At 48.1% G+C, this 23,342-nt stretch overlaps 13 protein-coding genes across 13 annotated transcripts; 3 read left to right on the top strand and 10 right to left on the bottom strand.

Annotated features, from left to right (window-relative positions):
• Positions 1 to 279: 279 nt before the first annotated feature.
• Positions 280 to 3,677, bottom strand: BDV27DRAFT_33157 (putative spindle pole body component). Its single transcript, XM_032076353.1, has 5 exons — positions 3,457 to 3,677; positions 3,214 to 3,295; positions 2,938 to 3,146; positions 476 to 2,873; positions 280 to 422 (listed from the first exon to the last, which is right to left on the bottom strand). Exons 2-5 carry the CDS (start codon positions 3,271 to 3,273, stop codon positions 384 to 386), a joined length of 2,706 nt encoding a protein of 901 aa, XP_031931794.1. The 5' UTR covers positions 3,274 to 3,295; positions 3,457 to 3,677; the 3' UTR covers positions 280 to 383.
• A 954-nt stretch (positions 3,678 to 4,631) lies between these two features.
• Positions 4,632 to 5,318, bottom strand: BDV27DRAFT_33139 (uncharacterized protein). Its single transcript, XM_032076351.1, has one exon. The coding sequence runs from the start codon at positions 5,088 to 5,090 to the stop codon at positions 4,704 to 4,706; it is 387 nt and encodes a 128-aa protein (XP_031931793.1). The 5' UTR covers positions 5,091 to 5,318; the 3' UTR covers positions 4,632 to 4,703.
• BDV27DRAFT_33138 (Zn(II)2Cys6 transcription factor) lies at positions 5,319 to 7,669 on the bottom strand. The gene has a single exon (XM_032076350.1). The coding sequence runs from the start codon at positions 7,611 to 7,613 to the stop codon at positions 5,547 to 5,549; it is 2,067 nt and encodes a 688-aa protein (XP_031931792.1). The 5' UTR covers positions 7,614 to 7,669; the 3' UTR covers positions 5,319 to 5,546.
• Positions 7,670 to 7,841: 172 nt separating this feature from the next.
• BDV27DRAFT_33130 (uncharacterized protein) lies at positions 7,842 to 8,865 on the bottom strand. The gene is made up of 2 exons (XM_032076349.1): positions 8,433 to 8,865; positions 7,842 to 8,371 (listed from the first exon to the last, which is right to left on the bottom strand). Exons 1-2 carry the CDS (start codon positions 8,716 to 8,718, stop codon positions 7,860 to 7,862), a joined length of 798 nt encoding a protein of 265 aa, XP_031931791.1. The 5' UTR covers positions 8,719 to 8,865; the 3' UTR covers positions 7,842 to 7,859.
• Positions 8,866 to 9,118: 253 nt separating this feature from the next.
• On the bottom strand, positions 9,119 to 9,940 carry BDV27DRAFT_121853 (uncharacterized protein). The gene is made up of 2 exons (XM_032065474.1): positions 9,600 to 9,940; positions 9,119 to 9,528 (listed from the first exon to the last, which is right to left on the bottom strand). The coding sequence occupies exons 1-2, from the start codon at positions 9,760 to 9,762 to the stop codon at positions 9,221 to 9,223; spliced, it is 471 nt and encodes a 156-aa protein (XP_031931790.1). The 5' UTR covers positions 9,763 to 9,940; the 3' UTR covers positions 9,119 to 9,220.
• Positions 9,941 to 10,286: 346 nt separating this feature from the next.
• BDV27DRAFT_121852 (uS17 family ribosomal protein) lies at positions 10,287 to 11,648 on the bottom strand. The gene is made up of 2 exons (XM_032065473.1): positions 10,487 to 11,648; positions 10,287 to 10,417 (listed from the first exon to the last, which is right to left on the bottom strand). The coding sequence occupies exon 1, from the start codon at positions 11,438 to 11,440 to the stop codon at positions 10,790 to 10,792; it is 651 nt and encodes a 216-aa protein (XP_031931789.1). The 5' UTR covers positions 11,441 to 11,648; the 3' UTR covers positions 10,287 to 10,417; positions 10,487 to 10,789.
• Positions 11,649 to 11,812: 164 nt separating this feature from the next.
• Positions 11,813 to 14,062, bottom strand: BDV27DRAFT_33114 (glycosyltransferase family 20 protein). Its single transcript, XM_032076348.1, has 5 exons — positions 13,637 to 14,062; positions 13,179 to 13,551; positions 12,753 to 13,123; positions 12,363 to 12,702; positions 11,813 to 12,311 (listed from the first exon to the last, which is right to left on the bottom strand). The coding sequence occupies exons 1-5, from the start codon at positions 13,938 to 13,940 to the stop codon at positions 12,170 to 12,172; spliced, it is 1,530 nt and encodes a 509-aa protein (XP_031931788.1). The 5' UTR covers positions 13,941 to 14,062; the 3' UTR covers positions 11,813 to 12,169.
• Positions 14,063 to 14,790: 728 nt separating this feature from the next.
• On the bottom strand, positions 14,791 to 16,866 carry BDV27DRAFT_121849 (putative metallo-beta-lactamase domain protein). The gene is made up of 6 exons (XM_032065471.1): positions 16,833 to 16,866; positions 16,332 to 16,769; positions 16,179 to 16,191; positions 15,758 to 16,117; positions 15,076 to 15,684; positions 14,791 to 14,811 (listed from the first exon to the last, which is right to left on the bottom strand). Exons 2-5 carry the CDS (start codon positions 16,413 to 16,415, stop codon positions 15,263 to 15,265), a joined length of 879 nt encoding a protein of 292 aa, XP_031931786.1. The 5' UTR covers positions 16,416 to 16,769; positions 16,833 to 16,866; the 3' UTR covers positions 14,791 to 14,811; positions 15,076 to 15,262.
• Positions 14,801 to 15,141, top strand: BDV27DRAFT_121850 (uncharacterized protein). Its single transcript, XM_032065472.1, has one exon. It carries the CDS (start codon positions 14,814 to 14,816, stop codon positions 14,970 to 14,972), a length of 159 nt encoding a protein of 52 aa, XP_031931787.1. The 5' UTR covers positions 14,801 to 14,813; the 3' UTR covers positions 14,973 to 15,141.
• A 216-nt stretch (positions 16,867 to 17,082) lies between the features above and the next one.
• Positions 17,083 to 20,420, bottom strand: acoA (aconitate hydratase ACO1). The gene is made up of 6 exons (XM_032065470.1): positions 20,236 to 20,420; positions 20,091 to 20,108; positions 19,922 to 19,999; positions 19,809 to 19,828; positions 19,109 to 19,707; positions 17,083 to 19,047 (listed from the first exon to the last, which is right to left on the bottom strand). Exons 1-6 carry the CDS (start codon positions 20,269 to 20,271, stop codon positions 17,441 to 17,443), a joined length of 2,358 nt encoding a protein of 785 aa, XP_031931785.1. The 5' UTR covers positions 20,272 to 20,420; the 3' UTR covers positions 17,083 to 17,440.
• A 611-nt stretch (positions 20,421 to 21,031) lies between these two features.
• On the top strand, positions 21,032 to 21,703 carry BDV27DRAFT_33076 (uncharacterized protein). The gene is made up of 2 exons (XM_032076347.1): positions 21,032 to 21,538; positions 21,613 to 21,703. Exon 1 carries the CDS (start codon positions 21,063 to 21,065, stop codon positions 21,399 to 21,401), a length of 339 nt encoding a protein of 112 aa, XP_031931784.1. The 5' UTR covers positions 21,032 to 21,062; the 3' UTR covers positions 21,402 to 21,538; positions 21,613 to 21,703.
• On the top strand, positions 21,359 to 22,407 carry BDV27DRAFT_121843 (putative C2H2 finger domain protein). Its single transcript, XM_032065469.1, has 3 exons — positions 21,359 to 21,538; positions 21,613 to 21,792; positions 21,874 to 22,407. The coding sequence occupies exons 1-3, from the start codon at positions 21,498 to 21,500 to the stop codon at positions 21,986 to 21,988; spliced, it is 336 nt and encodes a 111-aa protein (XP_031931783.1). The 5' UTR covers positions 21,359 to 21,497; the 3' UTR covers positions 21,989 to 22,407.
• Positions 22,370 to 23,144, bottom strand: BDV27DRAFT_33071 (putative mitochondrial carrier protein). The gene is made up of 2 exons (XM_032076346.1): positions 22,562 to 23,144; positions 22,370 to 22,501 (listed from the first exon to the last, which is right to left on the bottom strand). Exons 1-2 carry the CDS (start codon positions 22,955 to 22,957, stop codon positions 22,430 to 22,432), a joined length of 468 nt encoding a protein of 155 aa, XP_031931782.1. The 5' UTR covers positions 22,958 to 23,144; the 3' UTR covers positions 22,370 to 22,429.
• Between the last annotated feature and the right edge of the window lie 198 nt (positions 23,145 to 23,342).

The raw sequence follows: 23,342 nt of genomic DNA, 5'->3' as shown, positions 1-23,342 counted from the left end.
ATTGCAAGTGAATGAATGATTATAACCCGGGGACCCATTCCCTTCCCCTCATAATGAATGCTATGTTCGTACAATACACCGCATGCGTACATATGCTGAAACATCTATACATCAAAGAAAGCGTGTTGTGTGAAGTCAAACCCAAAATAAAATGCAGCCAGACAATGCCCCCCTAAAACGTATTTTCATGAACCACTGAAGACAAGCAAAATCCCACAATCTGAAGCGTATAAAACAAGCAATTAAGAGCTAGCCAGCCCACCCAAGCCTAAGGAGCACCCGCCAAACCGTATTTAAAACAACAAGAACGCAATAGGGAGATGATATAGAAAGGGGATAGGATTAAAGAGGGTCGGAGGAGGAAACATGAATTCGTTGAGTCGTTAGCGTTGGGCAGGTGGTCGCGTGAGTCCTTGCCTTGCCTGCACCATTCTAAGTCAGAGATGATCCATAATTTGGGACTAAATATACGTACCTTCATCTGTTCTATCCTTGCTTTAAGCTGGCTCGTCACCTCGGCAGCTCGCTTCCAGTTCTCCGCTGGCTCTGTACTTCTTGTCGGCTGGTCATCTCCTGAAGCATTGCTAGAACCCAACATTGGAGACCGTGTGGGACTACCCATTCCAGAATAACTGGTGCCAAATGTAGGGCTTAGCTTCCGTCGGCCGAGACTATCTCTGCTGCCCAGGCCTGGAGATTCCAGACCACTGTTCTCCTTTTCTTCACTTGGGCTGGCTGAAGCATAACTCCTCGGTCTTGAGCTCTCGAATCGTGAACCCATGTGGTAGCCACGTGCTAAAGGACCGTGGCCATTGCTAGCTGCGTCTTGATAAACTGATCCGGCGTCTCCATATGACATGCCAATCCCTTCTGGTAGAGTGTTGGGCGGGCTGATAGCGCTAGCACGAAGGGCCCTAGCCAACTCACGTTTCAGACGGTCAATTTCCCGCTGCTGTTTCTGAACGGTCTGTTCTGCGGTCTCTGCATCACTCCGAGCCCTAACCAGTTGGGTTTCCTTGGCCTTGATACTCAGAACATCCCTCGTATGATCTTCAATGAGTTGTGCGTTCTGATCCTGAAGTTCTGTCACTTGAGACTTCAATTTGGACCTCTCTGACTTCAAATCTTCAACCAACCGGGTAAACTTCTCCTGTTCGAGACGCAATTCCTCTAGCTCAGCCCGCTCAACAGCCGACATTCCGGTCAGTGGAGGCGCCGCTGGTGGAGGCGAAGGCTCACGAGGAGCGGCTGGCTTGGCGATAGGACGGCCTGCAAGTCCTCTACCAAGACCAAACTTGGGGGCAGCAGGAGCCGCGGGTTGCTCCTCGGGAGGAGAAACAACTCGTCGTTGTGGCGAGGCTATACCTCCGGGACCACCCAGCTTTTTCTTGAGACCAGAACCTGGTCCGGGAAGTCCACCAGCCTTAGGACCGCCCAATCTCGATGGTACAGTCTTCTTAGGGGGTGAGGGAGCTGGTGCTGGTTCTTCAGATGGTGGCGGTGCCGCAGCTGGAGCGGGCTTTTTCATTCCCAATGCTGGCTTTTTCCCACCGACGACCTTTTTACCAGCCGCCGGAACAGCCTTGGGGGCACCAACAATAGGCTTAGGCCTATCTTTCGCTTTGACCTCTGCCGTATCAAAGAACTCCTTAATCTTCGTCTTCCTGATATCATCGAGGCCTTCAAGGTACGGGTTCATCGCTCGCTCACCCATGATCTTCATCAATGTCCCAAGGATTTCAGCTCCTCCCGATCGGTTGACCTCACTGGATTCAGTGAGAAGCTTAGTAGCCGCTTCAGCAATCGACTTGACCTCCGCTTTCGAGGGCACGTCCCTGGTGGTACGAAGACAACGGATAAGGAATTTGAGGGTTTCTTGCTTCACTTGCGGATTCTTATGCTTCAAAAACTCAAGAATCTCCTCCAAGCAATCTGTCAATGTAGTCGATGCGAAGACCGAGTCTAAGGCTTGGCCCAGAGCCTCTGCAACGCTCTGCTTCTTCTCCTTCAGGCGCTCCAGCATAGGAGCCATGATACTTGAGCGATATTTGCCGAATCCGTTCCGAAGGCCTTTAGCGAGTAAGTCGACACAGTTGGCAGCGACGGTCACAACCGCAATGTTAGCGTCTTTCATGCGAGCGGCTAGCGCGCGTACAATATCGTCGAATGGCCCATCCTTGATTCTTGGGACGTTCAGTGCTGAATGCAGAGCATCCAGTGCCTCCTTCCGGTCTTTCCACTTCGATGATGATAGCTGCTCGTGTAGGTCTTTCGGAACTTTAGGCATCACATCAACAGGTTCCGCGAGGTCAAAAGCATCAACCTCCCCACCGTCTTCCTCCCCGTACTCTTCACCGCCGTCTTCGCCTTCACCATCTTCAGGAGCTGCGCTGGCGGCGGCCATCGCGTCTTGCTGGGCTCTAGTTAATCTCTCTTGCTTCGGTGCCGACTCTTGTTTGACATTTTCGAAGAGTTTCTCTAAATCGGTCTGCTGGACTGGCTTTAGTTCGCCCCAGAAAAGAGGTTTAATGGCCTCTTTCAGCCACCGGTACATTTCCACTGTGAGACTTTGCGCTTCCGCGCGAACGTTCTTGTCTGCATGTCCGAAGACCTTGGGCAGGGTCTTAAGGACCGGCTTGGGATCGACAATCTTGCATCCAAAGTTGTGATAAATTGTTCTCAAGCCAGTCAATGTCGCAGCAATAACCTTGGGTACCTTGTGTGATAGCCCAGGCAGCATCTCTTCGATCACGGGATCCGCCTTATCTAATTCGACTAATAGTAGAAGAGCTTCTTGAGCGTTTGTCTTTGCTGCCGGCCTCGTGGAGGGAAGACCCTTTTCTACAATGGGAAAAACTGTGGTAGCGCGAGACCTTTTCGGAGAAACATTAGTCACCCCTATCACAGGGCAGTGTAGATCATCCAAGGACATCATACCTTGTGCAAGCCTGAACACCTCCGAATTTTAAGAAAGCGCAGTAGGCCGCGAGGCCATCTTGTTGGGCCGCGACATTGGAATCTGCGACAGCGCCTTTCCATAGGCCCGCGTCTTGGATAAACGGTGTGAAAACGGGATCTGATTCATCTGGGGATTTCTCGAACTGTTGTTTGGCATCTTCATACCCTCCCTTACGCACTTTCCAGTTCTATGTTGGCAAGGGCGAAAGATTAGTCCATGGGAATTGAGTGAAGACGTCGAGGGGCGGGGCTCACCTTGTGCGTGAACCGTTCGGGCAATGGGAGAGAGGAGAAGTCCTCCTCTCCGTCAGCCATGATGACGGCAAATTAAAGTGTACTAGAGGAGAGGTTAATTAGTCAAGTCCTGAGATCTGCCAGGGCAAATGTGCCATATATAGGGAACAAGTACAGTGAATCTCGTCTATATATTCACTCTAGACAAAGACACTGCACAGAGACTGAGGGTTGGGTAGATTCTCTCTTATGCATCGCACACACCTTAAGCTTGCAGAAGGTTGCAGGATCCGTGCGGTTGGGCAGTTAACCGTATGTTTAGCCACGCACAACGGGTATCCGAAGAAAAGTATAACTCAATGTCGGGAGGATGTCAGAATCACAATGGATCGATATTCTGCCGCTGAAAATAGGAACCGGACAGAACTTGTGGGGTAAGAGGATAGATGGAAGTTCAATCAGACAAGCAGAGTGGGAGAGAGAGAGAGACGAAGTAAACAACGGGCAAGTCGCTCCGGTGACTTCGCGACCCAAAAGGGAGAGGGACGGACTGGTCTTTTTTTCTGCCAATCTTTTCCGGCTTGTCTTCCCCGCGGATCAACAAAAACAAACACACTTTATTCTTTTCCTTTTTATCCCTAGAGTATTAAGTTATTAACACCTCATATCGCTGATCACTTGGGATGATTTGATTTAATAGAGTTTGATGGACAACCCCTGACCCGAAAATTCATTATTCGACCATCTACGGTGTACTCTCTTTTGGAATGATATTTCCATCATATGATTTACTGCAATATATTTTAGACCTTTGGGGCAATTTCACCGTGCATGGACAACGGACTACGCTAGACTAGTAGTAGACAGAACTTATGGGTGGGTCAACATTGAATTGTAATGAGTGTCAAAGAAATTCTGACAGGGCTTATAAGATGTATCACTCTGACCACGATAATGTTACACGTTGAGCAGCCCCTTTTAATTGCATCTTCTGTGGCTGACATTCTCCTAGGAGAATTCTCAGGTTATCATTTTCTTCCCACGTGATCCTTAGCATTGGGAAGTAGTGATTATATACATATTATGGTGGATACTATACGCTGACAGATTCCTGTAACCCAAAAGATATATCGTTGAGGAGTCCAGAAACCACGCCCTAATATGGCGATAGTAGTTGAAACAAAGGTATGAGTGAGACAATATATATAGCTAGAACAAGACACTCGTTGCCCTAAAGGAATGCGAGCTTGTCTTTATCGGGTAGAGAGGAACCCTGTTGGATGGCATAACACAGCGAGACTGTTACTAGAGGCTCACTAAGAAATTGCACAAATAATATAAAAGCAGTTTAAGGCTAATGACTCATCTTGAATATTACCAACGACATGCTAACCAAGCAGCTGCAGATTCCCGTTGACATTATATAGACCAACATCAGCCCTATCAGCCCTACCTCCGCAAGCTCCCCCAAAGAATCACCTAACCTTAAGCATAAAGCCTAAACCCGATAGTCACATTCCCAAAGGCCCACTAGTCTGCCCTGATCCTCCAAACTGCGTAACCTCATATCCCCCTTCCGAGTCCTCACTATGCAGCGTGGTCACCTCCAGCTTGTTCTCCCCAAGATCCCATGGGCTATCCCAGTAGATGTTCTTATCCGCGGTACCGTTAGATTTCAGATCAAAGTTGCCTTCTCTACCTGAAGAGGAGTACGCCTGGTCACAGCGCCGGAAGACGTAATGTTTTTCAGGCTTAATCTTTATGCCGTCGACCTGGGAGATGGGCACTTCGTCTGCGTTGGATTTGCCTTTAAGGTAGACCTTACCCCATAGTAACTTGATGTCGTCGATGATCAAGGTGCCTGATTTGCTCTTATCTCGAGATGGATCTCCGTCCATTGGAAAGTGGCTTTGGGGCTTGGATCCATTATTCGTTGTTTGCGGGTGTAGTTAGTTTAAACTGAGGCTTGTAGTTAGATAATGGGTGAAGGAGAGAAGCTTGAGAATATTGGTCGATCGAGCGAAATTGATCGAGGGATTATGAGCTTTTGATATACGATGGATGAATGAGTCTGGTGCTTGATTGAAACTCATTTTGTACTGGCACTTCAGCTGCGTTGAACTCTGGTATGTAATAGTGCATTTCGCAATATGCATTCCAAAAGCCAACATCGCCTAGCTGGAAACTATACAATTGAGGAATGAGACTCTGTGATATAGCTCATGTAACTTATTACAGGTATTTACACCGCGTAAGCGCAAGAGTCTAGACCTCTAGTGCTGGTTCTAGCCGCTGGAGCCTGAGCATCTGTAGCACTTCCCTTGCACGCACATATGTACAATAAGTTTGTGCATTTAGACGGACAATTGTGAATCGAAAGTATCCCAGTCGATGCTTTCAAAGTCCATGCCCATGATATTAAACGGATCAAACACATCAAAAGGGGCTAGATTCATCTGGCTAACAGTGTTCTCAGTCTGCGTAGGCAGTAATGCTGAGTCTATACCCGATGTGGCACCGTTTGCAAGTTGCAATTCGGGTGCCCTGGACGTCTCAGTGCTATTCAAAACAAGATGCAAAGCATGAGATACCCGTCGTGCGTCTCTGCTGGCCTGGGAGTTCTCTACGCAAACCTGGTAAGACTGTTCGAGGAGAGAAAACACTTCTTTCTGTATGGCAAAATCGATGGTCTCATTCCATGAGACTTGTTTGCGATGGATATGTATCACCAGGCAGAGCACCATGACGCCCAACAGAAAGTCATTCATCGTGAAATTTGTCAGCATCCATTGCTCTGCGTGTAGTTGACCACCAGGTGAGAATTCCTTGTACATATCGATAAACTGACTGACAAGGCGCTTTGCGGCTTCAACGCAAGCTTTAGTACTATTAACATTGCCCTGGACCATGTATCCGCGATGCAGAACACAGAGATTCTTCAGGCAAATAAATTCAATATATAGCCTGGTAATTATGAGAAAGGGAGGATCCGCAATGGACTCTGAGAGAGGCCGAGTTCGCAAGATATCGGGAATCGTTGCGTACATTTGCCGAATTTCTTCGTCCAGCCGATGTAGATCAGCTTCAGACTGCTCATTGGGAGAGAGCATGTATTTACAGACTTTGCTGAAGCTAGTAATTTGTCTATCCTTAACGATGAACCATAGCAACTTTGTAGGTTCTGTCTCGGGTCGAGACTCAGGCAAGACCTGCGTGTCCACATCAAAGTCTGAGTCTAAGAGATTTCTTGGGGACTTTGTGTCACAACTCTCGAGACAAATGTTACTCGGTAAGCCCAGCTGGAAACTAATCATGACATCCATGTGCTTACACGCAGCCCAGAATCGCCTGCGCATTTCGCCTTCAAAAACACTCAGAGAGCCGAAGGAGTCTGGATCCCGGTGGTAGCCCAATTCATACGCCATACGGACAACCATTCCCAGAATCACCCCAGCTTCTCGGGAAGGGTCCAAATCCCTAAGATTCTTGCACTGACCATAGACAGCGAGCGCCTCAATTGCAAGTTTTTGCGGTCGATGATACTCCCCGATGACAAGGCATTGGCCAGCAGCTGTGTGGAACTTGGGACTTTCGGGGAGTGCATCTCTTTTTAGTGGACGACCTGGGCCAGCTGTTTCCCTGGTAAGGGATGACAAACAACATATAGAAAATAATATGGAAAGCCAAAGAGGATCAATATTGGTTGGATCGGCCCAAAATTCTCTATACTGGCGCTGGAAATGATAGGTGTGGATGAATGGAATTACGAAAGTCTCGCCCTGGAAGTATGACGAAAGATATCGATCAACATCCACTTTCGAGGGAAGATATAGAGACATGACATGTTGCAAAGAGTAAATATGTGGCGATCCAAATATCAGCTCAGTACCCAAGGCAGGAGCCCCTGGCGTAGCAAGTCTATTAACTCCCTGTTTATCAACTGAGTCACTCAAGGCCACCTTTAGCTCGTGAATATCGTCCAGAATAGCTGACCAATGTGTGGAACCGACATATGCGGTAGCGTCGATCGAATCACCCTGAGATTGAATAGCAGCAGCATCTATCGAGCGGCGGGACAAATCCGGGGGCACCATATCGTTTTCTGATGGCAATTCCCTGTTACGCATCAATGTCTTGAGCAAAGACTCCAGGTGTGTCAGCCTGCTCTCAAAGGTGCTATGGTCGCCCTTATTAATCGTTGGCCCCGCCCTCTGCCGATAAGAACAAGCGTCTGATTCATGTCTCCTAATACAGCTACTGCAAGGCTGTCCTCGATCACATCGAAGCTTAGACTTTCTGCATTGCTCGCACACAAGCGATGCTCTCTGCGACTTTGTTACTTTCGCAGTCGAGGTCCTTTGGTGAGAACCAGGGTCTTTACGAGCTCGAAATTTGCCTGTAAATTTTGAGATGTCGGACATTTTCTTTAAAGTTTCATCTGGGAGTCTGAGAGAGGTTGTTCAATGCGTCATGATCTCATAACATCAGCAGGATCATGAAATACGGATGCGAGTACTATGCTACTTGTTCCCACACTACCCAATGAACAGCCCCCAATCTAGCGGTCACATGGATAGTCATCTGAACTTTAGACTGTATCCGGTAAAGACTGATATTCAATATCGCCATTAGTAATCTATACGAACGGGATAAGTCATTATATACAACTACCAAGGTTGAATTCCGTCCCGACGAATAACTTTCCCAGCGTCCTGATCACGGGTTCCTTCAACGACATCTCGCACAAATTCCGCCCCAATGATCGGATCTAATGCGCCTAATTTCTTATACAACTCCGTATTACCACCCAAGCCAGTCGCCAAGAACCCCGGTGAGATGCCAAAGACCTTGACGCCATCTTCTCGCAGGATCCGAACCCACTCGCACATCATCATGTTCAAACCAGTCTTGCTGGACCTATATGCTCCAAAAGTAGGCTCTTCCTTGGGCCAACCCTTCGCGGGCGCCTTATTGAATCTGTACGAGGCATCCTCAGTCTCACCAAGCGCCGATGTGCCGCTTGTGATGAATAAGACTCTCGGATCGGACGATTTCAGGAGAAGGGGCACGAATGTGTGAGTGAGGATATGTGTTCCAACGGTATTGACGTTCCATGACTTGTTCCACATTTCTCGCATTGTCAGGTTTCCAGAGTAGAACTGGGTGTCCAGCAGTGCCCCTGCATAAGTTATATTAGTCTTTGGTCAGGTTAAGGTTGTAGTCTTCAAGGGTCTACAAACCTGCGTTGTTGATCAAGATATCCACACGACCGTATTCGTTAGCGACATGCTCAAATGCTCTCGAGATCGAGTCGTCGTATTCTACGTCGACTTGGATGGTTTTGACAATGCTGCAGCTCTGGGGGTATTCCTCTTGCACTTCTTTGGCTGCAGCATCGGCTTTGTCGAGATTCCTGCCTCCGAGAAGGATGGTGTATGCTTTGGGTGAGCGCAGCAATGCCTTGACTGTCTCAAGCCCAAGGCCAGTATTGGCACCGGTGATCAAAACGATTGGGTTGGAGGACATTTTGGTTTCTTTAACACGATTGGCACTAGATTGGATAGCTTAGTGAGGAGTAGGCATAGTTAGCTCTGGAGACGCAAGCATTGCCTTTATAAGCATTTCTTGGTCTGATATAAAATCAACTACCAGTCTCGGACATTACAGCACTCCGATATATTTACTATAGAAGGTATAAATAATCATAACTTGCGTGGATGGGAATGATGGGGTTTCGGAGGAAAGCTTTCAAACTTGCCTTTTTGGGAAACAAAGTCGGCCGAGCTAGACTTTCCGTATTTGGGGGCTATAGTTGCAGGAGGAATATCAGATATAGATTAGACCAACGGTTAGTATACAGAAGTAGATCGTCGAGTTACAAGGATTTTCATCATTCAGGAGGCTATTCTCTAAAAGTACAATATTCGAAAAACATAACATACTACTTATGACTACGGAGTGCATATCTCGCATAGACCCAGCATAACCCTAACAGGGGTGTACACAATCCATATTTCTGACATACATTCTATCTCAACTCCTCCCTTGTAAAAACCCGACACCTAGTGCCATTACCAGAATGCGAGCAGTCATCAGGGTAAGGATAAGCCGGATCAAACTGCCACAAGAAGTATGGATCGGTCTCATTCACAAGGACATCCCCAATCAAGACAGTAGGAGACATCAAGTCCAAAGAAGCCCGAAAAACCTCCAATGAAGATATATGGATCTGGGACCAGCCTTTCCGGACTAACGTATCAATTGAGGTTCCGTAGACATATTCCTTAAACCCCGCCCACCGAATGGTTGTGCAGTTCGTGATGGCTGCTATTTCTCCTAAGGGGTACCAATATCCATCAGCATTGAACGAAGGAACCACTATCCGAAGGAGGTTTGAGATAAGGTACCGTGTAGGGACGGGTTTCCGGTCTGGCGGTTCTGGTTAAACCCGATACATATCAGATCTCCAAGTCCATCATTATCAGTATGATTAACGACAGCAGTGCCAAATGCAGCGAATGGGCAGGGAGAGCCGCTTAGTTCGCCCAATACTCGATTTGCCCGGCGCATCCAGCAAGCTCTAGTTGAGAAAGGAATGCCATTTGCAATTGAGTTGAGTTGGGAACTGTACTGGTAAGGATCATCTGAAATAAGCACAAGAGAACTGCAATGGGAACAGTGAAAAGACGCATTTTGCAAACTGGAGGAAGTAGCTGCACCTTGAGTTTGATAGATTTGGGGTTTTAAATGGTCTCTAGACGTGTTTAAAATTCATTGTCTAGCATCATGAGACGCGGGGGTCTTATCTATTTCCCCTGCCCCCAGCGACTCTATGCCCATTGGTGCTTATCAGAAAAGCGTAACCTGACAGCATGGATCTAATACCTGCTAAATCTGCTGATACACTGTGGTAAGTCGACGGGCATATATCATGATGTTGACTTACTCTGAGTTACTATCAAGTCTAACAGCAGAACAGACACTAGAACTAGAGCCTACTTCCTTTGAAAGTATTGTTAAACCAGTAAATCTTCTATACTCTTGTCTACGCAATCACATCCCAACAACATAGGTGTTCAACCCTCAGAGACCTGTTTTGTTTCGTCTAGCTCGTATAATAGTCAATTGCATAATGATCGAACCCTATGACATACGCTTTTTCTAGTCTTCAATGGCTATCGAATCCCTCTAGCGGGATACCTATCAACTAGAGGTTCAGTTACAGGTCTGTATGAAAGCATTTAATCAGTAATTGTCTACAATTAACATTTCTGAGATCTAACCTCAATGCCAGACTCCAATCTTATCAACAAACTATACGTTGCCTTCCTTGAGCTCAAGCCCCAGTAAGCTTCTCGATCACCCTCTACAAGAGGTCAAAAGCAGCTATTTTAAAAGCTTACATTTATATAGTATGACTTGCCAATATGACTAATGTTGCAAAGAAAAGACTAGTAGCACACATGCACAATGAGATATAATACATTCGGAAGGAGTCGACACACATCAAAGATAAAAGCAGCCCTCTGAGCCCAATATCTATCTTATACAATCAAAGAGAAATGCCAAAGAAGGACAAGCGGAGTAGATTCGCCTTCTACTGGGCCCCAGTACGCTCATAGATTAGCCTCCTGATCCGCCCAACGTGCTCTTGTCCTCCTAAGCTCTGGCCCTCGCCGCCCTCTGCTCTTCTGGCTTCCCTGCGCTCCCACTTGACGGTTAGCTTGGCTACGCGCTCTGCGTCCCGCTCTTCACGTGTCAGAACAGCCGGTCTGTCTTCAATTGCCTCGCCGAACGGCGCAATGATCCTTTCGACAACATGACGCACATGCCGGCTCTTCGGGTATCCCGAGGAGAACTCGATGACGTCCCCTTCGCGCAGGGAGTTCCTTGGGTCGGACACAAGATATGTCGTAACTTTAGGGTATGTCTTGCGAATGTGACTGTCCCACATGGTGTGGCGGTGGGCGACGCGGACGGTACGGTCCATGCGGCCGACGGAGACCACAGTGCCGGTCTTCAGGGTATAGGGATAGCTGCGGAGAGAAGGAGGAGCCGCCGATGGAGTAGAAGGTGCTGTGGAAGATTGGGTCTCCGTGGGTGCAGCAGTCGTCGAATTCAAGCGGCGGATTGGTGTCGAGATGGCAGAGTAGATGTGTGCGGCTGGGGACGAGGTCGATGTAGGTCTGAGAATAGAAGAGCGGAGGGGCTGCATCGCCCGGAAGAGGTTGCTTGGACGCATATTCATATGAGTAGAGGGGTTCCCCTGTGCCTGTTCTTGTTGCTTGTTCCTTTTGGGTGCGACAAAGTCCGACCAGGTAGTTCCCCAAAGGCGCGTGCGGATTTGTCGCGGATAGAGAATGAATTGCACGTCCGCGAAATTTCGGCTCAAGCCCAATTCAAGTCCAATAATATCACAATTTGGGGCAATATGATCTCGTCTCAACGAAAACTCAGGCGGCGTCTCCGGTGAAACAGCGTCAAATCCGCGGACGAGGCCGTCCAGAATTTCTCGCCGGTGTTTGCACTGTTTGCATACACGCGCCATGCACATGTACAGTTCAACTGGGAAGTGAGGTTGATCTTTCCAGAACTGAGCCACTAATAGCGGATCGATGACATATTATTCTGGTCTATCAAATACAAATAAATGATGGTAATACACGCTGAGTTGAGAGCTTAGAGAGAACGCTTAATGTACAGTACACCAGCAACACCTCAACCTTTTATACCCATCCATGACCCGGACCCAGGAATCTAAGTACAATATTACCCTCTTATGAGATTTCATATGAGTGACCGAGAATCTTAACCAATGCAAAACAAACTCAAAAAAAAAAAAAAATTCATTCACGTCATCCAGTGCTCACAGGCCGTCAATAAAAAGCTCTGAGCAATTCGTCACACAATTTTGTGTTTCCTCTTCTGATACGCCAAATGCGACAGTATAGAAGCTAGGTGTCTTTTTGGTGCGTAATCAAGACGATCCCTCAGACTCTACACCGTTCACTTGTTCGTGGTACGTGCCGGCCAGGGAAGCCCTTTTAGACTGGAATTTCTCCGCAGATTGGGTAGATATCCTCGTCAATTCCGTTACGAATGACTGGCCCCAGAAGGCACTAAAATAGGTTAGCGATGTTCATCAGTCCGAATGTCGTGCATGTGCATACCTCGTATATTTATTGACATATTTGTCCAGCTTGGAGAAATTCAGAGCCCTTTGCTCGTCGCTCATGGTGACAGCCTCCTGGTAAGCACTAGCTAGTTCTTCGGTGTTCCAAGGGTTAATAATAATACTGCCATTGAGACTCTGGGCTGCACCAGCAAATTCTGAGAGGACCAAAACGCCGTGCCGCTTTTGCTGAGCTGCAATATATTCGTACGCGACCAGATTCATGCCATCCCGAGTTGACGAAACAATGCACGCGTCCGACACAGCATATAGGGCAATCAGTTCATCGAAATTGACCGACTTGTGTAGGAAGTGGATTGGCATGAATTCCACAGTACCTAATCAGGTCAGCAATATGTTATAATGCCCTGCCAGTAAAATCACTCACCAAACTTCCCGTTGATGCGACCAACCAGCTCGTTCACAACAGCCCTCAAATTCTGATACTCCTCGACATCCTGTCTACTGGGGACAGCAACTTGGACCAAGACAACTTTACCAACCCATTCAGGGTGGTCGCTAAGGAACACTTCCAGCGCATGCAGCTTTTGCGGAACGCCCTTGATATAGTCAAGACGGTCAACACCCACCATAAGCTTCACTCCTTGAAACTTCTGTTCAAGTTGTGCAATCCGCTTCTGAACTTTCTCTTTCTTAAGGCCCTCCTGAAATTTCTCAGGGTCAATCCCGATCGGGAAAGCCCCGCAGGCAATGATTTTGCCCTGGAACTCTATGCCGTTAGGAGTCGTCGCCAAACCCCTAGATGCCCATCATTAGCTCCCACGTTTTTACGTAACGACTGGTCTCAACGTACAATAAGCGCGAGCAAGCGCTCAGGAAATGTCTTGTATAGTCGTAGGTGTGGAAGCCTATGAGGTCGCAATGGAGGACCCCAAGCAACAGCTCGTTTCGGACGGGAAGAATTCTGTAAATCTCACTGCTAGGGAAGGGGGTGTGGAGGAAGAACCCAATCTTAACATTCTGCTTCTGGTCTCCGATTTCTTCTCGAAGCATCTCAGGGAGAAGCATCAAATGGTAGTCATGCACCCAAATTAGGTCGCCATCCTGGACTTCTTTCGCGACGGCCCGCGCAAATAGTCGATTCGCATCCTTATAAGCGTCCCAAGCAGATTCATCGAAGGTGATTTCACCAGGATGATAATGGAAAAGGGGCCACAGAATAGAATCTGAGTAACAGTAGACTTATTAGCAACTTGATGCAACTCGAAGCACTTGAGTTTGCAATATAAATGCATGGTAAGAGGTACTAACTGGAGAATCCGTTGTAGTGCCGGTCCGCGAGCTCATCATCGATAAATACGGGAACCGCATTGTACTCATCCTTCAACCGTTGCTTCACCACCGGTATCTCTTCTTCGGGGACCTCTAGGCCAGGCCAGCCATACCATTGGAACGTAGTGGATTTTGAAAGGCCACTGAGTCCGCTAACCAAGCCACCAGAAGACATGGAAAAGTCATACTTGCCGTCCTCGGAGCGTTTTATCGTAATCGGCAACCGATTTGAGATGAGTAGCAGTCTTGAGTCATTCTTAGAACCGTCTTCGAGGGAAGGCATGGTTGGCGAAATAGGATTTAAATGTTGAATAAGATTAAATCGAGAACGGTGAGTTTCTTAGAAAGAAACCTGTTGAAAAGTAAAAAATAGGAAAGGAACTAAAGAAAGAAATAGAGGGGTAATATATAAAGACAATCAAGTCAACACCAAATGAGAACGACGATTGACAGCTTTACCGCAACCCACAGATAACCAACAATCAGACAGTTGGCCGGTAAAACCAAACACTGCTAAAATGACAATAAATGTCGGCCCTACAACAAAGGCGGGGAGCTTTTTGTGAAGTACAAGAAGGCGGTCCGGTGGGGAGAAAACGGGCAAAGAGTGACCTCAGAGCTCAGCAATCGACCAGACGCGCGGACCAAGTGACCCAAAGTTTCCAGTCGGGTAATAAGGACGAGCTGGAGTGATCGTAGTATGAATCGCGCACGCTCTTCACTAGCAAGTTCATCGACTAAGAAGAATATACAAAGACAGTTGGTTACTTTGACAATAGCGGATAGTAGCAGTTTGATTTGAATTCAAGTTCTGATGATATATGAAGAAGGGGTTCCCCATGGAAAGGAACCAGGTAAGATAGTTAGGTAGTAAGTTATGTTGTAATGGAAGGAGAAATTTAGTTTTGCACGGATAAAGAATGATGAATGAGGTCACGGGCCCGCAAAGTTAACCACTCACCGATTGCGGATGATGCCAACACTCCCATGGAAGATGATGGGGCCCCTCAGCTGTTTAAATATGACCATAATCAACAGGGAAATTCACTTAATGCCTTTTCCTGCTTGGAATATTTAGGCGCGCCGAGCCCACTGGCTGGTCGGATGACGATTTGGCAATGTAATGCCAACCCCTCAGTCTAGTGTCAAGTCATGTATGGTACTCCAACTCTTTTTGCTTTTTTCATTTTACTATTTGTCTTTATTTTTCTTACTTTACTTTTTCTATTCGGTTTTAATTTTTTTTCCCCCTAATTTACTAGCCTTTTCTCTCACGGTAGCGTTATATAGCCCACACCTCCATGTACACTTCTGACAGGTCCAGACTGGGCCAAAAGTGTTCATTTACGTTGCAACTTTCCTGCCAAACAAAATCCAGACCTTTTCTGATAGTACTAGGATTGATGTATGAAAGACAGTCTAGGCAAACCTGGCATGCCCCCCCGGCGCTTTTCTGTAAATTTCCCTGCGGTGCAGTGGTCGTCCATGCTTTCTACTTTCAGTAATCCGAGGCCACGCGTCATGAATCCCAGGCACTCACAGTTGTATGAAATGTCATTAGATAGACATGATTCTAGTGTCACACAGAGCTATAATGAAGGGGGTTTATAGCGCAGACTTCCCGGTTTCCAGCCTCCACTTTCCCGACTCCGTGTCATGGACTGTCTTACCCTCGGCTTCTAACTTCATTAGCACCTGCAGCACCCCGTGCGACGCTGGCAGATGGAGGCTTTCCGGGACGTTATGGTAGATCACTTTCACTATCTCAAGGGGGGTCCAAGAGGCTCTCCGCTCCGGTGATGGTTCATCATCAGGGACATCAAGTTTTCCATAACGTAAAACGCGTATCACCTCATCTTCTCGCTGTTGTCGATGCTTGATATATTCAGTGATTTTTGTCGTTGCATTCTCAATTACTGCTCCATGGCCAGGGTACCCGCGTCCCAACACTCGGTCTTGCATTCGCTGTAGACTGGACAGATACACTGTCAAATCTTCAAATACCGCAGTCCCATGTCCCAGAACGTCTAGTAGGTTTTAGTTCAGTTATGCACGGCGATATCACAAGATGGTAGGAGCTGGGGGAAAGGGAGTACCTACTATCACCAGTAAAAATCGCGTCTTCTTCCTCTAGCACAAATATCATATGATCAACTGTATGCCCCGGCGTATGGAACGCTTTCAATGTGGCTCCTTCTACGCTGAAGACCTGTCCATCTTCAATACCACTCTGACCCTCGTTTGGTTGATTCTTGTAGATAGTGACTTGAGGACAAAGCTTGCGAAGGTCAGGGATGCCATTGACGTGATCATGGTGCCAGTGCGTCAAGAGTGCTTTATGCACGGTGGCATTCTCTTCCGACAGGATTGTCTTCAGATGAGAGGCCCAGGAAGGCTTGCCTTCACCAGTGTCAATTAGAATCCGTTGAGGTCCACGACCTATCAGATATGTATTTGTTCCTGAACGATGTTGTTAGGCCAAAAGCTGCGAATCCCATTGGATGAAGGTGAAGGGACTCACCCTGCAATGTAAACTATATACAGCCTCAAATCAACGTGGGTTCTTATTTCATCGAGCTTAACAGAATGTGCATCAAGTCCCGGTAGTCCAAGGGCACTTTTGATTCGCAGCCACCAGAATAGGGGAATATCAAAATACATGGTCCGAGCCTACCTTGCCGGGATTACCACCAAGTATCCGCACCACTGAAGCACTGAGTCTCTCCACTTCCGGCAGAGGAACGAGCTGAGTCGCCATAGTTGGGTACGAACGTTCTCCGGGTCAAATCAAATTGAAACGGAGAGTCCGGGGCCTTGTCTTTCAGCTATCCCTGGTCTAGATTCGTCGACAAACGCGGGGCGAAAAATGTTGGGCAGGGGAGAGAAATATTGATCGGGAGTAATAGGTAACAGCGGATCGACGGAGCGTCCAAAACCACGAAAGGAAAAAAATGGCACCGTTCTTCCAAATTGTGGACTTGGCTACACCACAGTCGACGCTAGATAGAGTAGTATCGTCCAACAGCACAACTGTACGTCCAACGTCACTCAGAATTAGCCGAGCGCTTTTTATTCAACCTTAGTTGCTCAAGCGGGGTGAATCGGAAATAGTCTAGATGAGATCTTCCTGTTAGGTGAAAGAATATGGTTTCGAATTCACGCAATGTCAACTGACCACGACTGACTGATGAGGAAACAAAGACAATCTCACATCCGTACGGAGTACTTCGTATCTTATTGATATAGTAGAAATTACATCCCGAGAGCGGGGCTTAGGTTTGAGCCTCGGCTGAGCACGCGATCTTATGTCAGCTATGTCGAAATTTAGCAATGAGAACTACTTGACTATTCATCATTACGTTAATCTACAGCTCATCAGGCTATAGAAAGTAATGTTCAGGCAGAATGGAAGGAGAGAATATAAATTTGAACAAAAAGGAAATATGGTATGATTGCTGTCCCTAACATACAGTAGATGATATAGGAAAAAAAGACACAAGACTATATCCCATATAGTCCACCCAAACTCAAAAGGGTCCAACAAATGTAGAGATAACAAAGTAAACAGGTCGTTAAATTTTGAACTCGACTCCGCAATATCCCATCGTAGAAGTACTATTAGCAGCCGCTATCATCCCCAGAGCTGCCACTCATTCCCAACGTGCCAAGCCGCATGGCAAGCACTAAGCTGATATGTTTCTCCTTGAGGATTAGAAACATATACAGTATAATTTACAAACGGACCAATGTTGACCCCAGCGCTAAACCCACGTTGCGGCAAATTTAGTTGCCAGCCTTGCGGGCCATGGTGTTGAGGGCAGAACCGTCCTTGAACCACTCGATCTGGGACTCGTTGAAGGTGTGGTTGAGCTTGACGTCGAAGGTCTTGCCATCCTTGGGGTGGACACGGAGAGTCATGGGCTTGCCGACCTCAAGCTCGGTGCAAAGCAAGTCAACCTTGTCATCGGGCTTGATCTTGTCATAGTCGGCAGGCTCAGCGAAGGTCAGAGGAAGCATACCCTGCTTCTTCAGGTTGGTCTCGTGGATACGGGCGAAGCTGCGAGTGATGATAGCAAGACCACCAAGGTGTCTCGGCTCCAGAGCAGCGTGCTCACGAGAGCTACCCTCACCGTAGTTCCAGTCACCAATGACAACCCACTTGACGCCACGAGCCTTGTAGTCACGGGCAGTGGCAGGGACAGCATCGTATTCACCAGTGAAAGCGTTCTTGATCTTGTTAGCCTCACCGTTCTCGGCGTTGACGGCACCAATGAGCATGTTGTTGGAGATGTTGTCAAGATGGCCACGGTACTTCAACCATGGGCCAGCCATGGAGATGTGGTCAGTGGTGGTCTTGCCCTGGCACTTGATGAGGATAGGAATGTCAGTGGCATCCTTGCCATCCCAGGCCTGGAATCCCTGGAGGACCTGGAGACGGTCACTGGTAGGGGAGACAGCGACGTTGACAGTGGAGCGGTCCGCAGGAGGAGCTTGATAGGTGTTACGACCGGGGTCGTAGCCCTTAGCGGGAAGACCCTCACCGGTGGGGGCCTTGAGCTTGAACTCCTTGCCATCCTTGTCCTTCAGGGTATCGGTGAGAGGGTTGAACTTGAGGGTACCGGCGACAGTCATGGCAACAACAAGGTCGGGGGAGGTGACGAAGGAGTGAGTGGCGGGGTTGGCGTCGTTACGGCCAGTGAAGTTACGGTTGTAGGAGGAGATGATAGAGTTGGCCTCGCCCTTCTTAACATCCTTACGGTCCCACTGTCCAATGCAAGGACCGCAAGCGTTGGCAAGGATGACACCACCGTACTCCTCGAGGGTCTGGAGCTGACCATCACGCTCGATAGTGGCGCGAATCTGCTCAGAACCGGGGGTAATGGTGAAGAGAGACTTGGACTTCAGGCCATGATCAAGGGCATCCCGGGCGATGGAGGCGGCACGGGACATATCCTCATAGGAGGAGTTGGTGCAAGAACCGATGAGACCGACCTTGAGCTCTTCAGGCCACTTGTTGGCCTCGACAGCCTCCTTGAACTTGGAGATGGGGGTAGCAAGATCGGGAGTGAAGGGACCGTTGATGTGAGGCTCCAGCTCAGACAGGTTGATCTCAATCAGCTGGTCATACTCGGCACCCTCATCTTCGCGAAGCTCCTTGGCGTAGGACTTGGCGAAGTCGCCAATGTGCTGACGCTTAGTGGCCTTCAGGTAGTCGTACATGCGGTCATTGTAGGGGAAAAGAGAGGTGGTAGCACCAATTTCAGCACCCATGTTACAGATGGTACCCATACCGGTGCAAGAAAGAGAGTTGACACCAGGTCCGTGGTACTCAACAATGGCACCAGTACCACCCTTGACAGTGAGGAGGCCAGCGACCTTAAGGATGATATCTACACACAATCAATTAGCTTTCTTCCGTTTCATCTACAAGGAGATCACCGTGTAACTTACCCTTGGGAGTGGTCCATCCGGACAGCTCACCGGTGAGCTTAACACCAATGACCTTAGGAGCCTTAAGTTCCCAGGGAAGACCAGCCATCACATCGACGGCATCAGCACCACCAACACCAATGGCAGCCATACCAAGACCACCACCGTTAGGAGTGTGAGAGTCGGTACCGATCATCAGACCACCGGGGAAAGCGTAGTTCTCCAGAACGATCTGGTGAATAATACCGGAGCCAGGCTTCCAGAAACCAATGTTATACTTGGCGGTAGCGGAGGCAAGGAAGTCGTAGACCTCCTTGTTGATCTCGTTGGCACGAGCCAAATCCTTCTCACCTCCAACCTGAGCCTCAATCAAGTGGTCACAGTGGACGGTGGTAGGGGTAGCGACGGAAGCCATGCCTGCCGACATGAACTGAAGGATAGCCATCTGGGCGGTGGCATCCTGGCAAGCGACACGGTCGGGGCGCAGCTTCAAGTAGGAGGTACCACGCTCGATATCCTGCTCATGGGGGTTGTCAAGGTGAGAGTAGAGGATCTTCTCGGCGTACGTAAGAGGACGGCTCAGACGCTTGCGAACGATTTCCAAGTTCTCAGACATCTTCCTAGAAAATTGGCACAAATGTTAGCCACCGCGTCAATGGACCGTGATGGCGCATTAACAAAACAGGAGCTCCTGCTATGAAAGTAAAAGGTGCTGCCATACTTGTAGTTGATGTAGTTGCCCTGCGAAACATCGTCAGCAAACTCCGATTTCCATATAGGGTAATGGCCCGCTCTCCCGGTACAGCCGAGAGTACAGTCTTGTTCATTGCTTACCTTTTCAACATTGGACATCTCGACCTTCTTGTCGAGAGGGTGTTCGCTGGCAGTGGCCAGACCCCGGGCCCCGAGAAACTGTGAAATATGTTAGGTTCCATTTCGATACCCGTGCCATAAAGGGCCCAACTTCTCGCAGAAGCGAGAACAATAGTCAAGGTGTTCTTACAAGACGGGACTTGGGGGCCTGCGAAAGAGATCTATGTTAGTCCAGGATGCTTCAAAGAGTAAACCAGCCGGAAAACCTAGCATCGAATTGGAGACGATGCAGGCGCCGCGATGCTGGACAAAGCCATATATCCAGGACGACTTACCAGCGCACCCATGCGCGCGAGCCTTGTGGAGATCATTTTGAAAGCTCTCTATGCGAGGTGAGCAAGGCCGCAACACATCCAAAAAAGAGCTAACTTCAACAGTTGGAAGTAGCAAAGATGGAGTGGAGAGTAAAGAGAGAGAAGAAAGAGGTCAGAAGAAAAGGGAAAATGGAGCAGATAAAAAGGAAGCTTTGGTGTTTTTTAGAGTGGGAAAGAATTCTTGCTTTACAGTAGCCATTACTGAACCGGCGAACAGGACCCGTAACCGCTCGTGACAATACAGGAGCCTTACGCATTCGGGACACCTGGGACCCAAACTAAGCATGCGACCGGACACAAGGAAGTGGCTGGGCAACCCGCGATTGCCCCCCCCCTTTCTTTACCCTGTCGAGAACTTCGAAATTCGGCTTACCTACACGCATTCCTTTTTCAGGCCCCATATTGTCAATAATCGGAGACCTAAGGTTTCTCATTGATTTGAATAGCGCTCTCTCTCAGTGGTCCCGACAAATTTCCATGTGGCCTTTTGATACTTAGAATAGCTCTACCTCCATACCTTAACGTTTACCCGTGTCCGGTTACATGGTAATAATACAAGCGCAGTCAGTGGACCAACGCATGTGAGCGGAGATCGTGATGGACCAATCATGCATGACTGATTACATCAAACTTGAGCTATAGTACTCGGAGTACATCATAGATGCAGCTTTTGACATTTCGAGACATCCAACGCTGTCGGCAGCTTCTACAGGGGGTAGCGTAATGTGGCAAAGTGCGAAAATTTCTAAGATCATTCATTGCAAGGTCAAGGCGATACTGCTCGCTGAATGAGAAGATCCTCGTTACTGGAGCAACTTGATTGGGTCTCTGCCGTCTTATTTCTCCTAAAACGCAACTGGGCGATGCTGTTCCGGAGCAATGTGCCGAAAAAATGGAAACGTCATAAAATACAACCTGCGAAAGATGGATGTAACAGCGACCCCAGCCTGCTGACAGAGCCGAGCCAGAGCCGAGGCCTACCGATGGTCATCCATCCCGCGGACCGGTGCCAAGCCAACGGTCTTTCGGCCAATGAGGAGCGACATGTTTCACCAAATTCTTTTCGCGCACACAATGGCGGAAATTTTGAGATAGTTGGCCCGCTCTCGCAACAACTAAAGCTTTAGCATCGTTCCGTATATCGGTGATAATACTTTGCGACTCCAAAAAAAAAAAAAAAAAAGAAGTACCTGCAGACTGGTTCTGGTAGATAGGTATCCAAAATGGGCGCTTTGAGAAGAATTAAAACAAAGCGCAGGACAAGGTACTACAACCCTCAGCTATTGTCTACATCTTAGGGTTTTACAAAAAGCATTCTGACTCGAGTGATATCTACAGGGATTACGATCAGGTTCGAGCTGATATCGAATCCCCCAAACACCTTGCGCAGTACAAAGCAACCAAGGACCCCGAGGATCTACCAGGGCTTGGAAAGCATTATTGCGTTGAGTGCTCAAAATGGTTTGAGAGTGAACATAACCTGGTTGCCCACACAAAGGGTAAAAACCATAAACGAAGGTCAGTAATAGACTCGCGCGATTGTGGCGCAAGCATTTGCACGCAACCTGAAGCTGACTCGAGCACATCTTGTGTATATAGAATTCGACTCCTACGCGAAGAACCTCATACACAGAAGGTCGCTGAAGCCGCTGTGGGTTTAGGCACTGATAAAGGCCTGCGTTCAGGAGAAACTGTTGTCGACATGGAGGAATAAGTTTCTACGACTACTACGCGATTTATGAGCATCCGCGACTATTGGATATACATCTCCAATATGGAGGGGGATATGTCTCTTGGACAGACTGGACGAGAAGCGACAGAAAAAAATTTCATCCTTAGAAGGTTGATGTTGTCTTTAAGACAATGCTATTGGTTGCATAGCTCAAGTCCTTTCAGCCAATCAGAAATCGGCAGGGTCACATGAAACACGTGAAACCACATGCGCCGAAAACCGCCAGAGTTTGGCGCCCGATTTACCGAGTACGCTGATTCCGTCTTGCGGTGACCCGACTGGAATCGCCGTTTCTCGGATATTCGTATATTGAGCTCCACTCTAATCGGCCACTATTTAGTTAGGGCGAGTATTACTTACAAGTCGCAATACATGGACATAACTTAATTTTTGTAGACAATCTACTCCGGAGTATATCCCTATTTATGAAACTTGTGCATGTGTCTGATTCCATGGGTTGTTGAGATACCTCATGAGCCACTCGTAACTTGCCCACTATTACGTACATTGCTTTGATTAGCTGTGGCCCTGATCTGTATACGTGGAAAAACATACCTGAACAGCATTTACTATGAATGCTCTTACACTGCATATTCCTAACCCACGATAGAAGGCCTTCAGCCCTTCTGTCCGATATGTCTCCCTAGCGAGCTGAAAGCTGTTCAGTGTCCGTCTATCATTTCGAGACTGCACCAGAGGCTGGTCTTCAGGGCGTGATGGGAGCCCCTGCGCCTGCAATCTGGTCTTGATCATGTCCAACGGATAAACTGAAGCCCACGTAGCTACTCCAGCAACACCACCGCACAGGAGTACTTTCATTGCCGCCTGCTGTGCATCGTCGTCCTTAGAGGCCATCAGACGTTTACAATACTCATAAGTCCAAAAACTGTGTCGATATAAGTAAATGGTGCGCTCAAAGTAGAACATGCGGGGGGAGATCCGGGGAAACATTGTGCGTACTAAAATCCATAGCCAATAGAGTCTCGAGCACAGGTTATGGCTCCTCCGAAATAAAGCCCCCTCCAGCCAAGGGTCCTGACAATATCTCTGGTCATGGTCCAAGAAGACACTCCCGGGCGTGTGTCAAGTTGCGTTCGGCATTTGATAAACTCAGTCGGAGACGACACAGTCCAGCTGGCCACTCCGCCTGCAGCGCCAGCAAGCCATAATTTATACAGTGGAATTCCTTGAGGGTCTGTGGGATCTATCACAGAACTGTCCAAGAGCATCAATGACCGGTTATAGGCAACAAAAAGTATAGCATTTAGAGCCCCATATCCAAGAATTGGAGCCGCGGCACCTAATATACAGGTAAGTTAATGTGTCTAGTCTGGAA

This window comes from Aspergillus caelatus (assembly GCF_009193585.1).
Source record: "Aspergillus caelatus strain CBS 763.97 unplaced genomic scaffold BDV27scaffold_19, whole genome shotgun sequence".
In the NCBI taxonomy this organism is placed as follows: domain Eukaryota; kingdom Fungi; phylum Ascomycota; class Eurotiomycetes; order Eurotiales; family Aspergillaceae; genus Aspergillus; species Aspergillus caelatus.
Note: the sequence above shows the minus strand (reverse complement) of the source record. Positions and strands in the feature narration are given on the sequence as shown.

Bases quoted from the DNA above. Each gene is read 5' to 3' on its own strand.
- acoA (XM_032065470.1), bottom strand. From the start codon at position 20,271: ATGATCTCCACAAGGCTCGCGCGCATGGGTGCGCTG. The intron at 19,829-19,921 runs GTAAGCAATGAA...GATGTTTCGCAG, and splicing joins AGATGTCCAATGTTGAAAAG to GGCAACTACATCAACTACAA. The intron at 19,708-19,808 runs GTATGGCAGCAC...CCAATTTTCTAG, and splicing joins GGCAACTACATCAACTACAA to GAAGATGTCTGAGAACTTGG.
- BDV27DRAFT_33139 (XM_032076351.1), bottom strand. From the start codon at position 5,090: ATGGACGGAGATCCATCTCGAGATAAGAGCAAATCAGGCACCTTGATC.
- BDV27DRAFT_121849 (XM_032065471.1), bottom strand. From the start codon at position 16,415: ATGGCGACTCAGCTCGTTCCTCTGCCGGAAGTGGAGAGACTCAGTGCT. The intron at 15,685-15,757 runs GTAGGTACTCCC...AAAACCTACTAG, and splicing joins CGCGATTTTTACTGGTGATA to ACGTTCTGGGACATGGGACT.
- BDV27DRAFT_121853 (XM_032065474.1), bottom strand. From the start codon at position 9,762: ATGCGCCGGGCAAATCGAGTATTGGGCGAACTAAGCGGCTCTCCCTGC. The intron at 9,529-9,599 runs GTACCTTATCTC...GGTACCCCTTAG, and splicing joins CGGAAACCCGTCCCTACACG to GAGAAATAGCAGCCATCACG.
- BDV27DRAFT_121852 (XM_032065473.1), bottom strand. From the start codon at position 11,440: ATGAATATGCGTCCAAGCAACCTCTTCCGGGCGATGCAGCCCCTCCGC.
- BDV27DRAFT_33114 (XM_032076348.1), bottom strand. From the start codon at position 13,940: ATGCCTTCCCTCGAAGACGGTTCTAAGAATGACTCAAGACTGCTACTC. The intron at 12,703-12,752 runs GTGAGTGATTTT...TGACCTGATTAG, and splicing joins TCGCATCAACGGGAAGTTTG to GTACTGTGGAATTCATGCCA. The intron at 12,312-12,362 runs GTATGCACATGC...AACCTATTTTAG, and splicing joins TATGTCAATAAATATACGAG to TGCCTTCTGGGGCCAGTCAT.
- BDV27DRAFT_33071 (XM_032076346.1), bottom strand. From the start codon at position 22,957: ATGTTTCCCCGGATCTCCCCCCGCATGTTCTACTTTGAGCGCACCATT. The intron at 22,502-22,561 runs GTATGTTTTTCC...TGTACGTAATAG, and splicing joins TCATAGTAAATGCTGTTCAG to TGGGCAAGTTACGAGTGGCT.
- BDV27DRAFT_33157 (XM_032076353.1), bottom strand. From the start codon at position 3,273: ATGGCTGACGGAGAGGAGGACTTCTCCTCTCTCCCATTGCCCGAACGG. The intron at 2,874-2,937 runs GTATGATGTCCT...TTCTCCGAAAAG, and splicing joins GGTGTTCAGGCTTGCACAAG to GTCTCGCGCTACCACAGTTT. The intron at 423-475 runs GTACGTATATTT...AGAATGGTGCAG, and splicing joins CAAGGATAGAACAGATGAAG to GCAAGGCAAGGACTCACGCG.
- BDV27DRAFT_33130 (XM_032076349.1), bottom strand. From the start codon at position 8,718: ATGTCCTCCAACCCAATCGTTTTGATCACCGGTGCCAATACTGGCCTT. The intron at 8,372-8,432 runs GTTTGTAGACCC...TAACTTATGCAG, and splicing joins TATCTTGATCAACAACGCAG to GGGCACTGCTGGACACCCAG.
- BDV27DRAFT_33138 (XM_032076350.1), bottom strand. From the start codon at position 7,613: ATGTCCGACATCTCAAAATTTACAGGCAAATTTCGAGCTCGTAAAGAC.
- BDV27DRAFT_121843 (XM_032065469.1), top strand. From the start codon at position 21,498: ATGGGCGCTTTGAGAAGAATTAAAACAAAGCGCAGGACAAG. The intron at 21,539-21,612 runs GTACTACAACCC...TGATATCTACAG, and splicing joins AAAACAAAGCGCAGGACAAG to GGATTACGATCAGGTTCGAG. The intron at 21,793-21,873 runs GTCAGTAATAGA...TTGTGTATATAG, and splicing joins GGTAAAAACCATAAACGAAG to AATTCGACTCCTACGCGAAG.
- BDV27DRAFT_121850 (XM_032065472.1), top strand. From the start codon at position 14,814: ATGGTACTCCAACTCTTTTTGCTTTTTTCATTTTACTATTTGTCTTTA.
- BDV27DRAFT_33076 (XM_032076347.1), top strand. From the start codon at position 21,063: ATGAGAAGATCCTCGTTACTGGAGCAACTTGATTGGGTCTCTGCCGTC.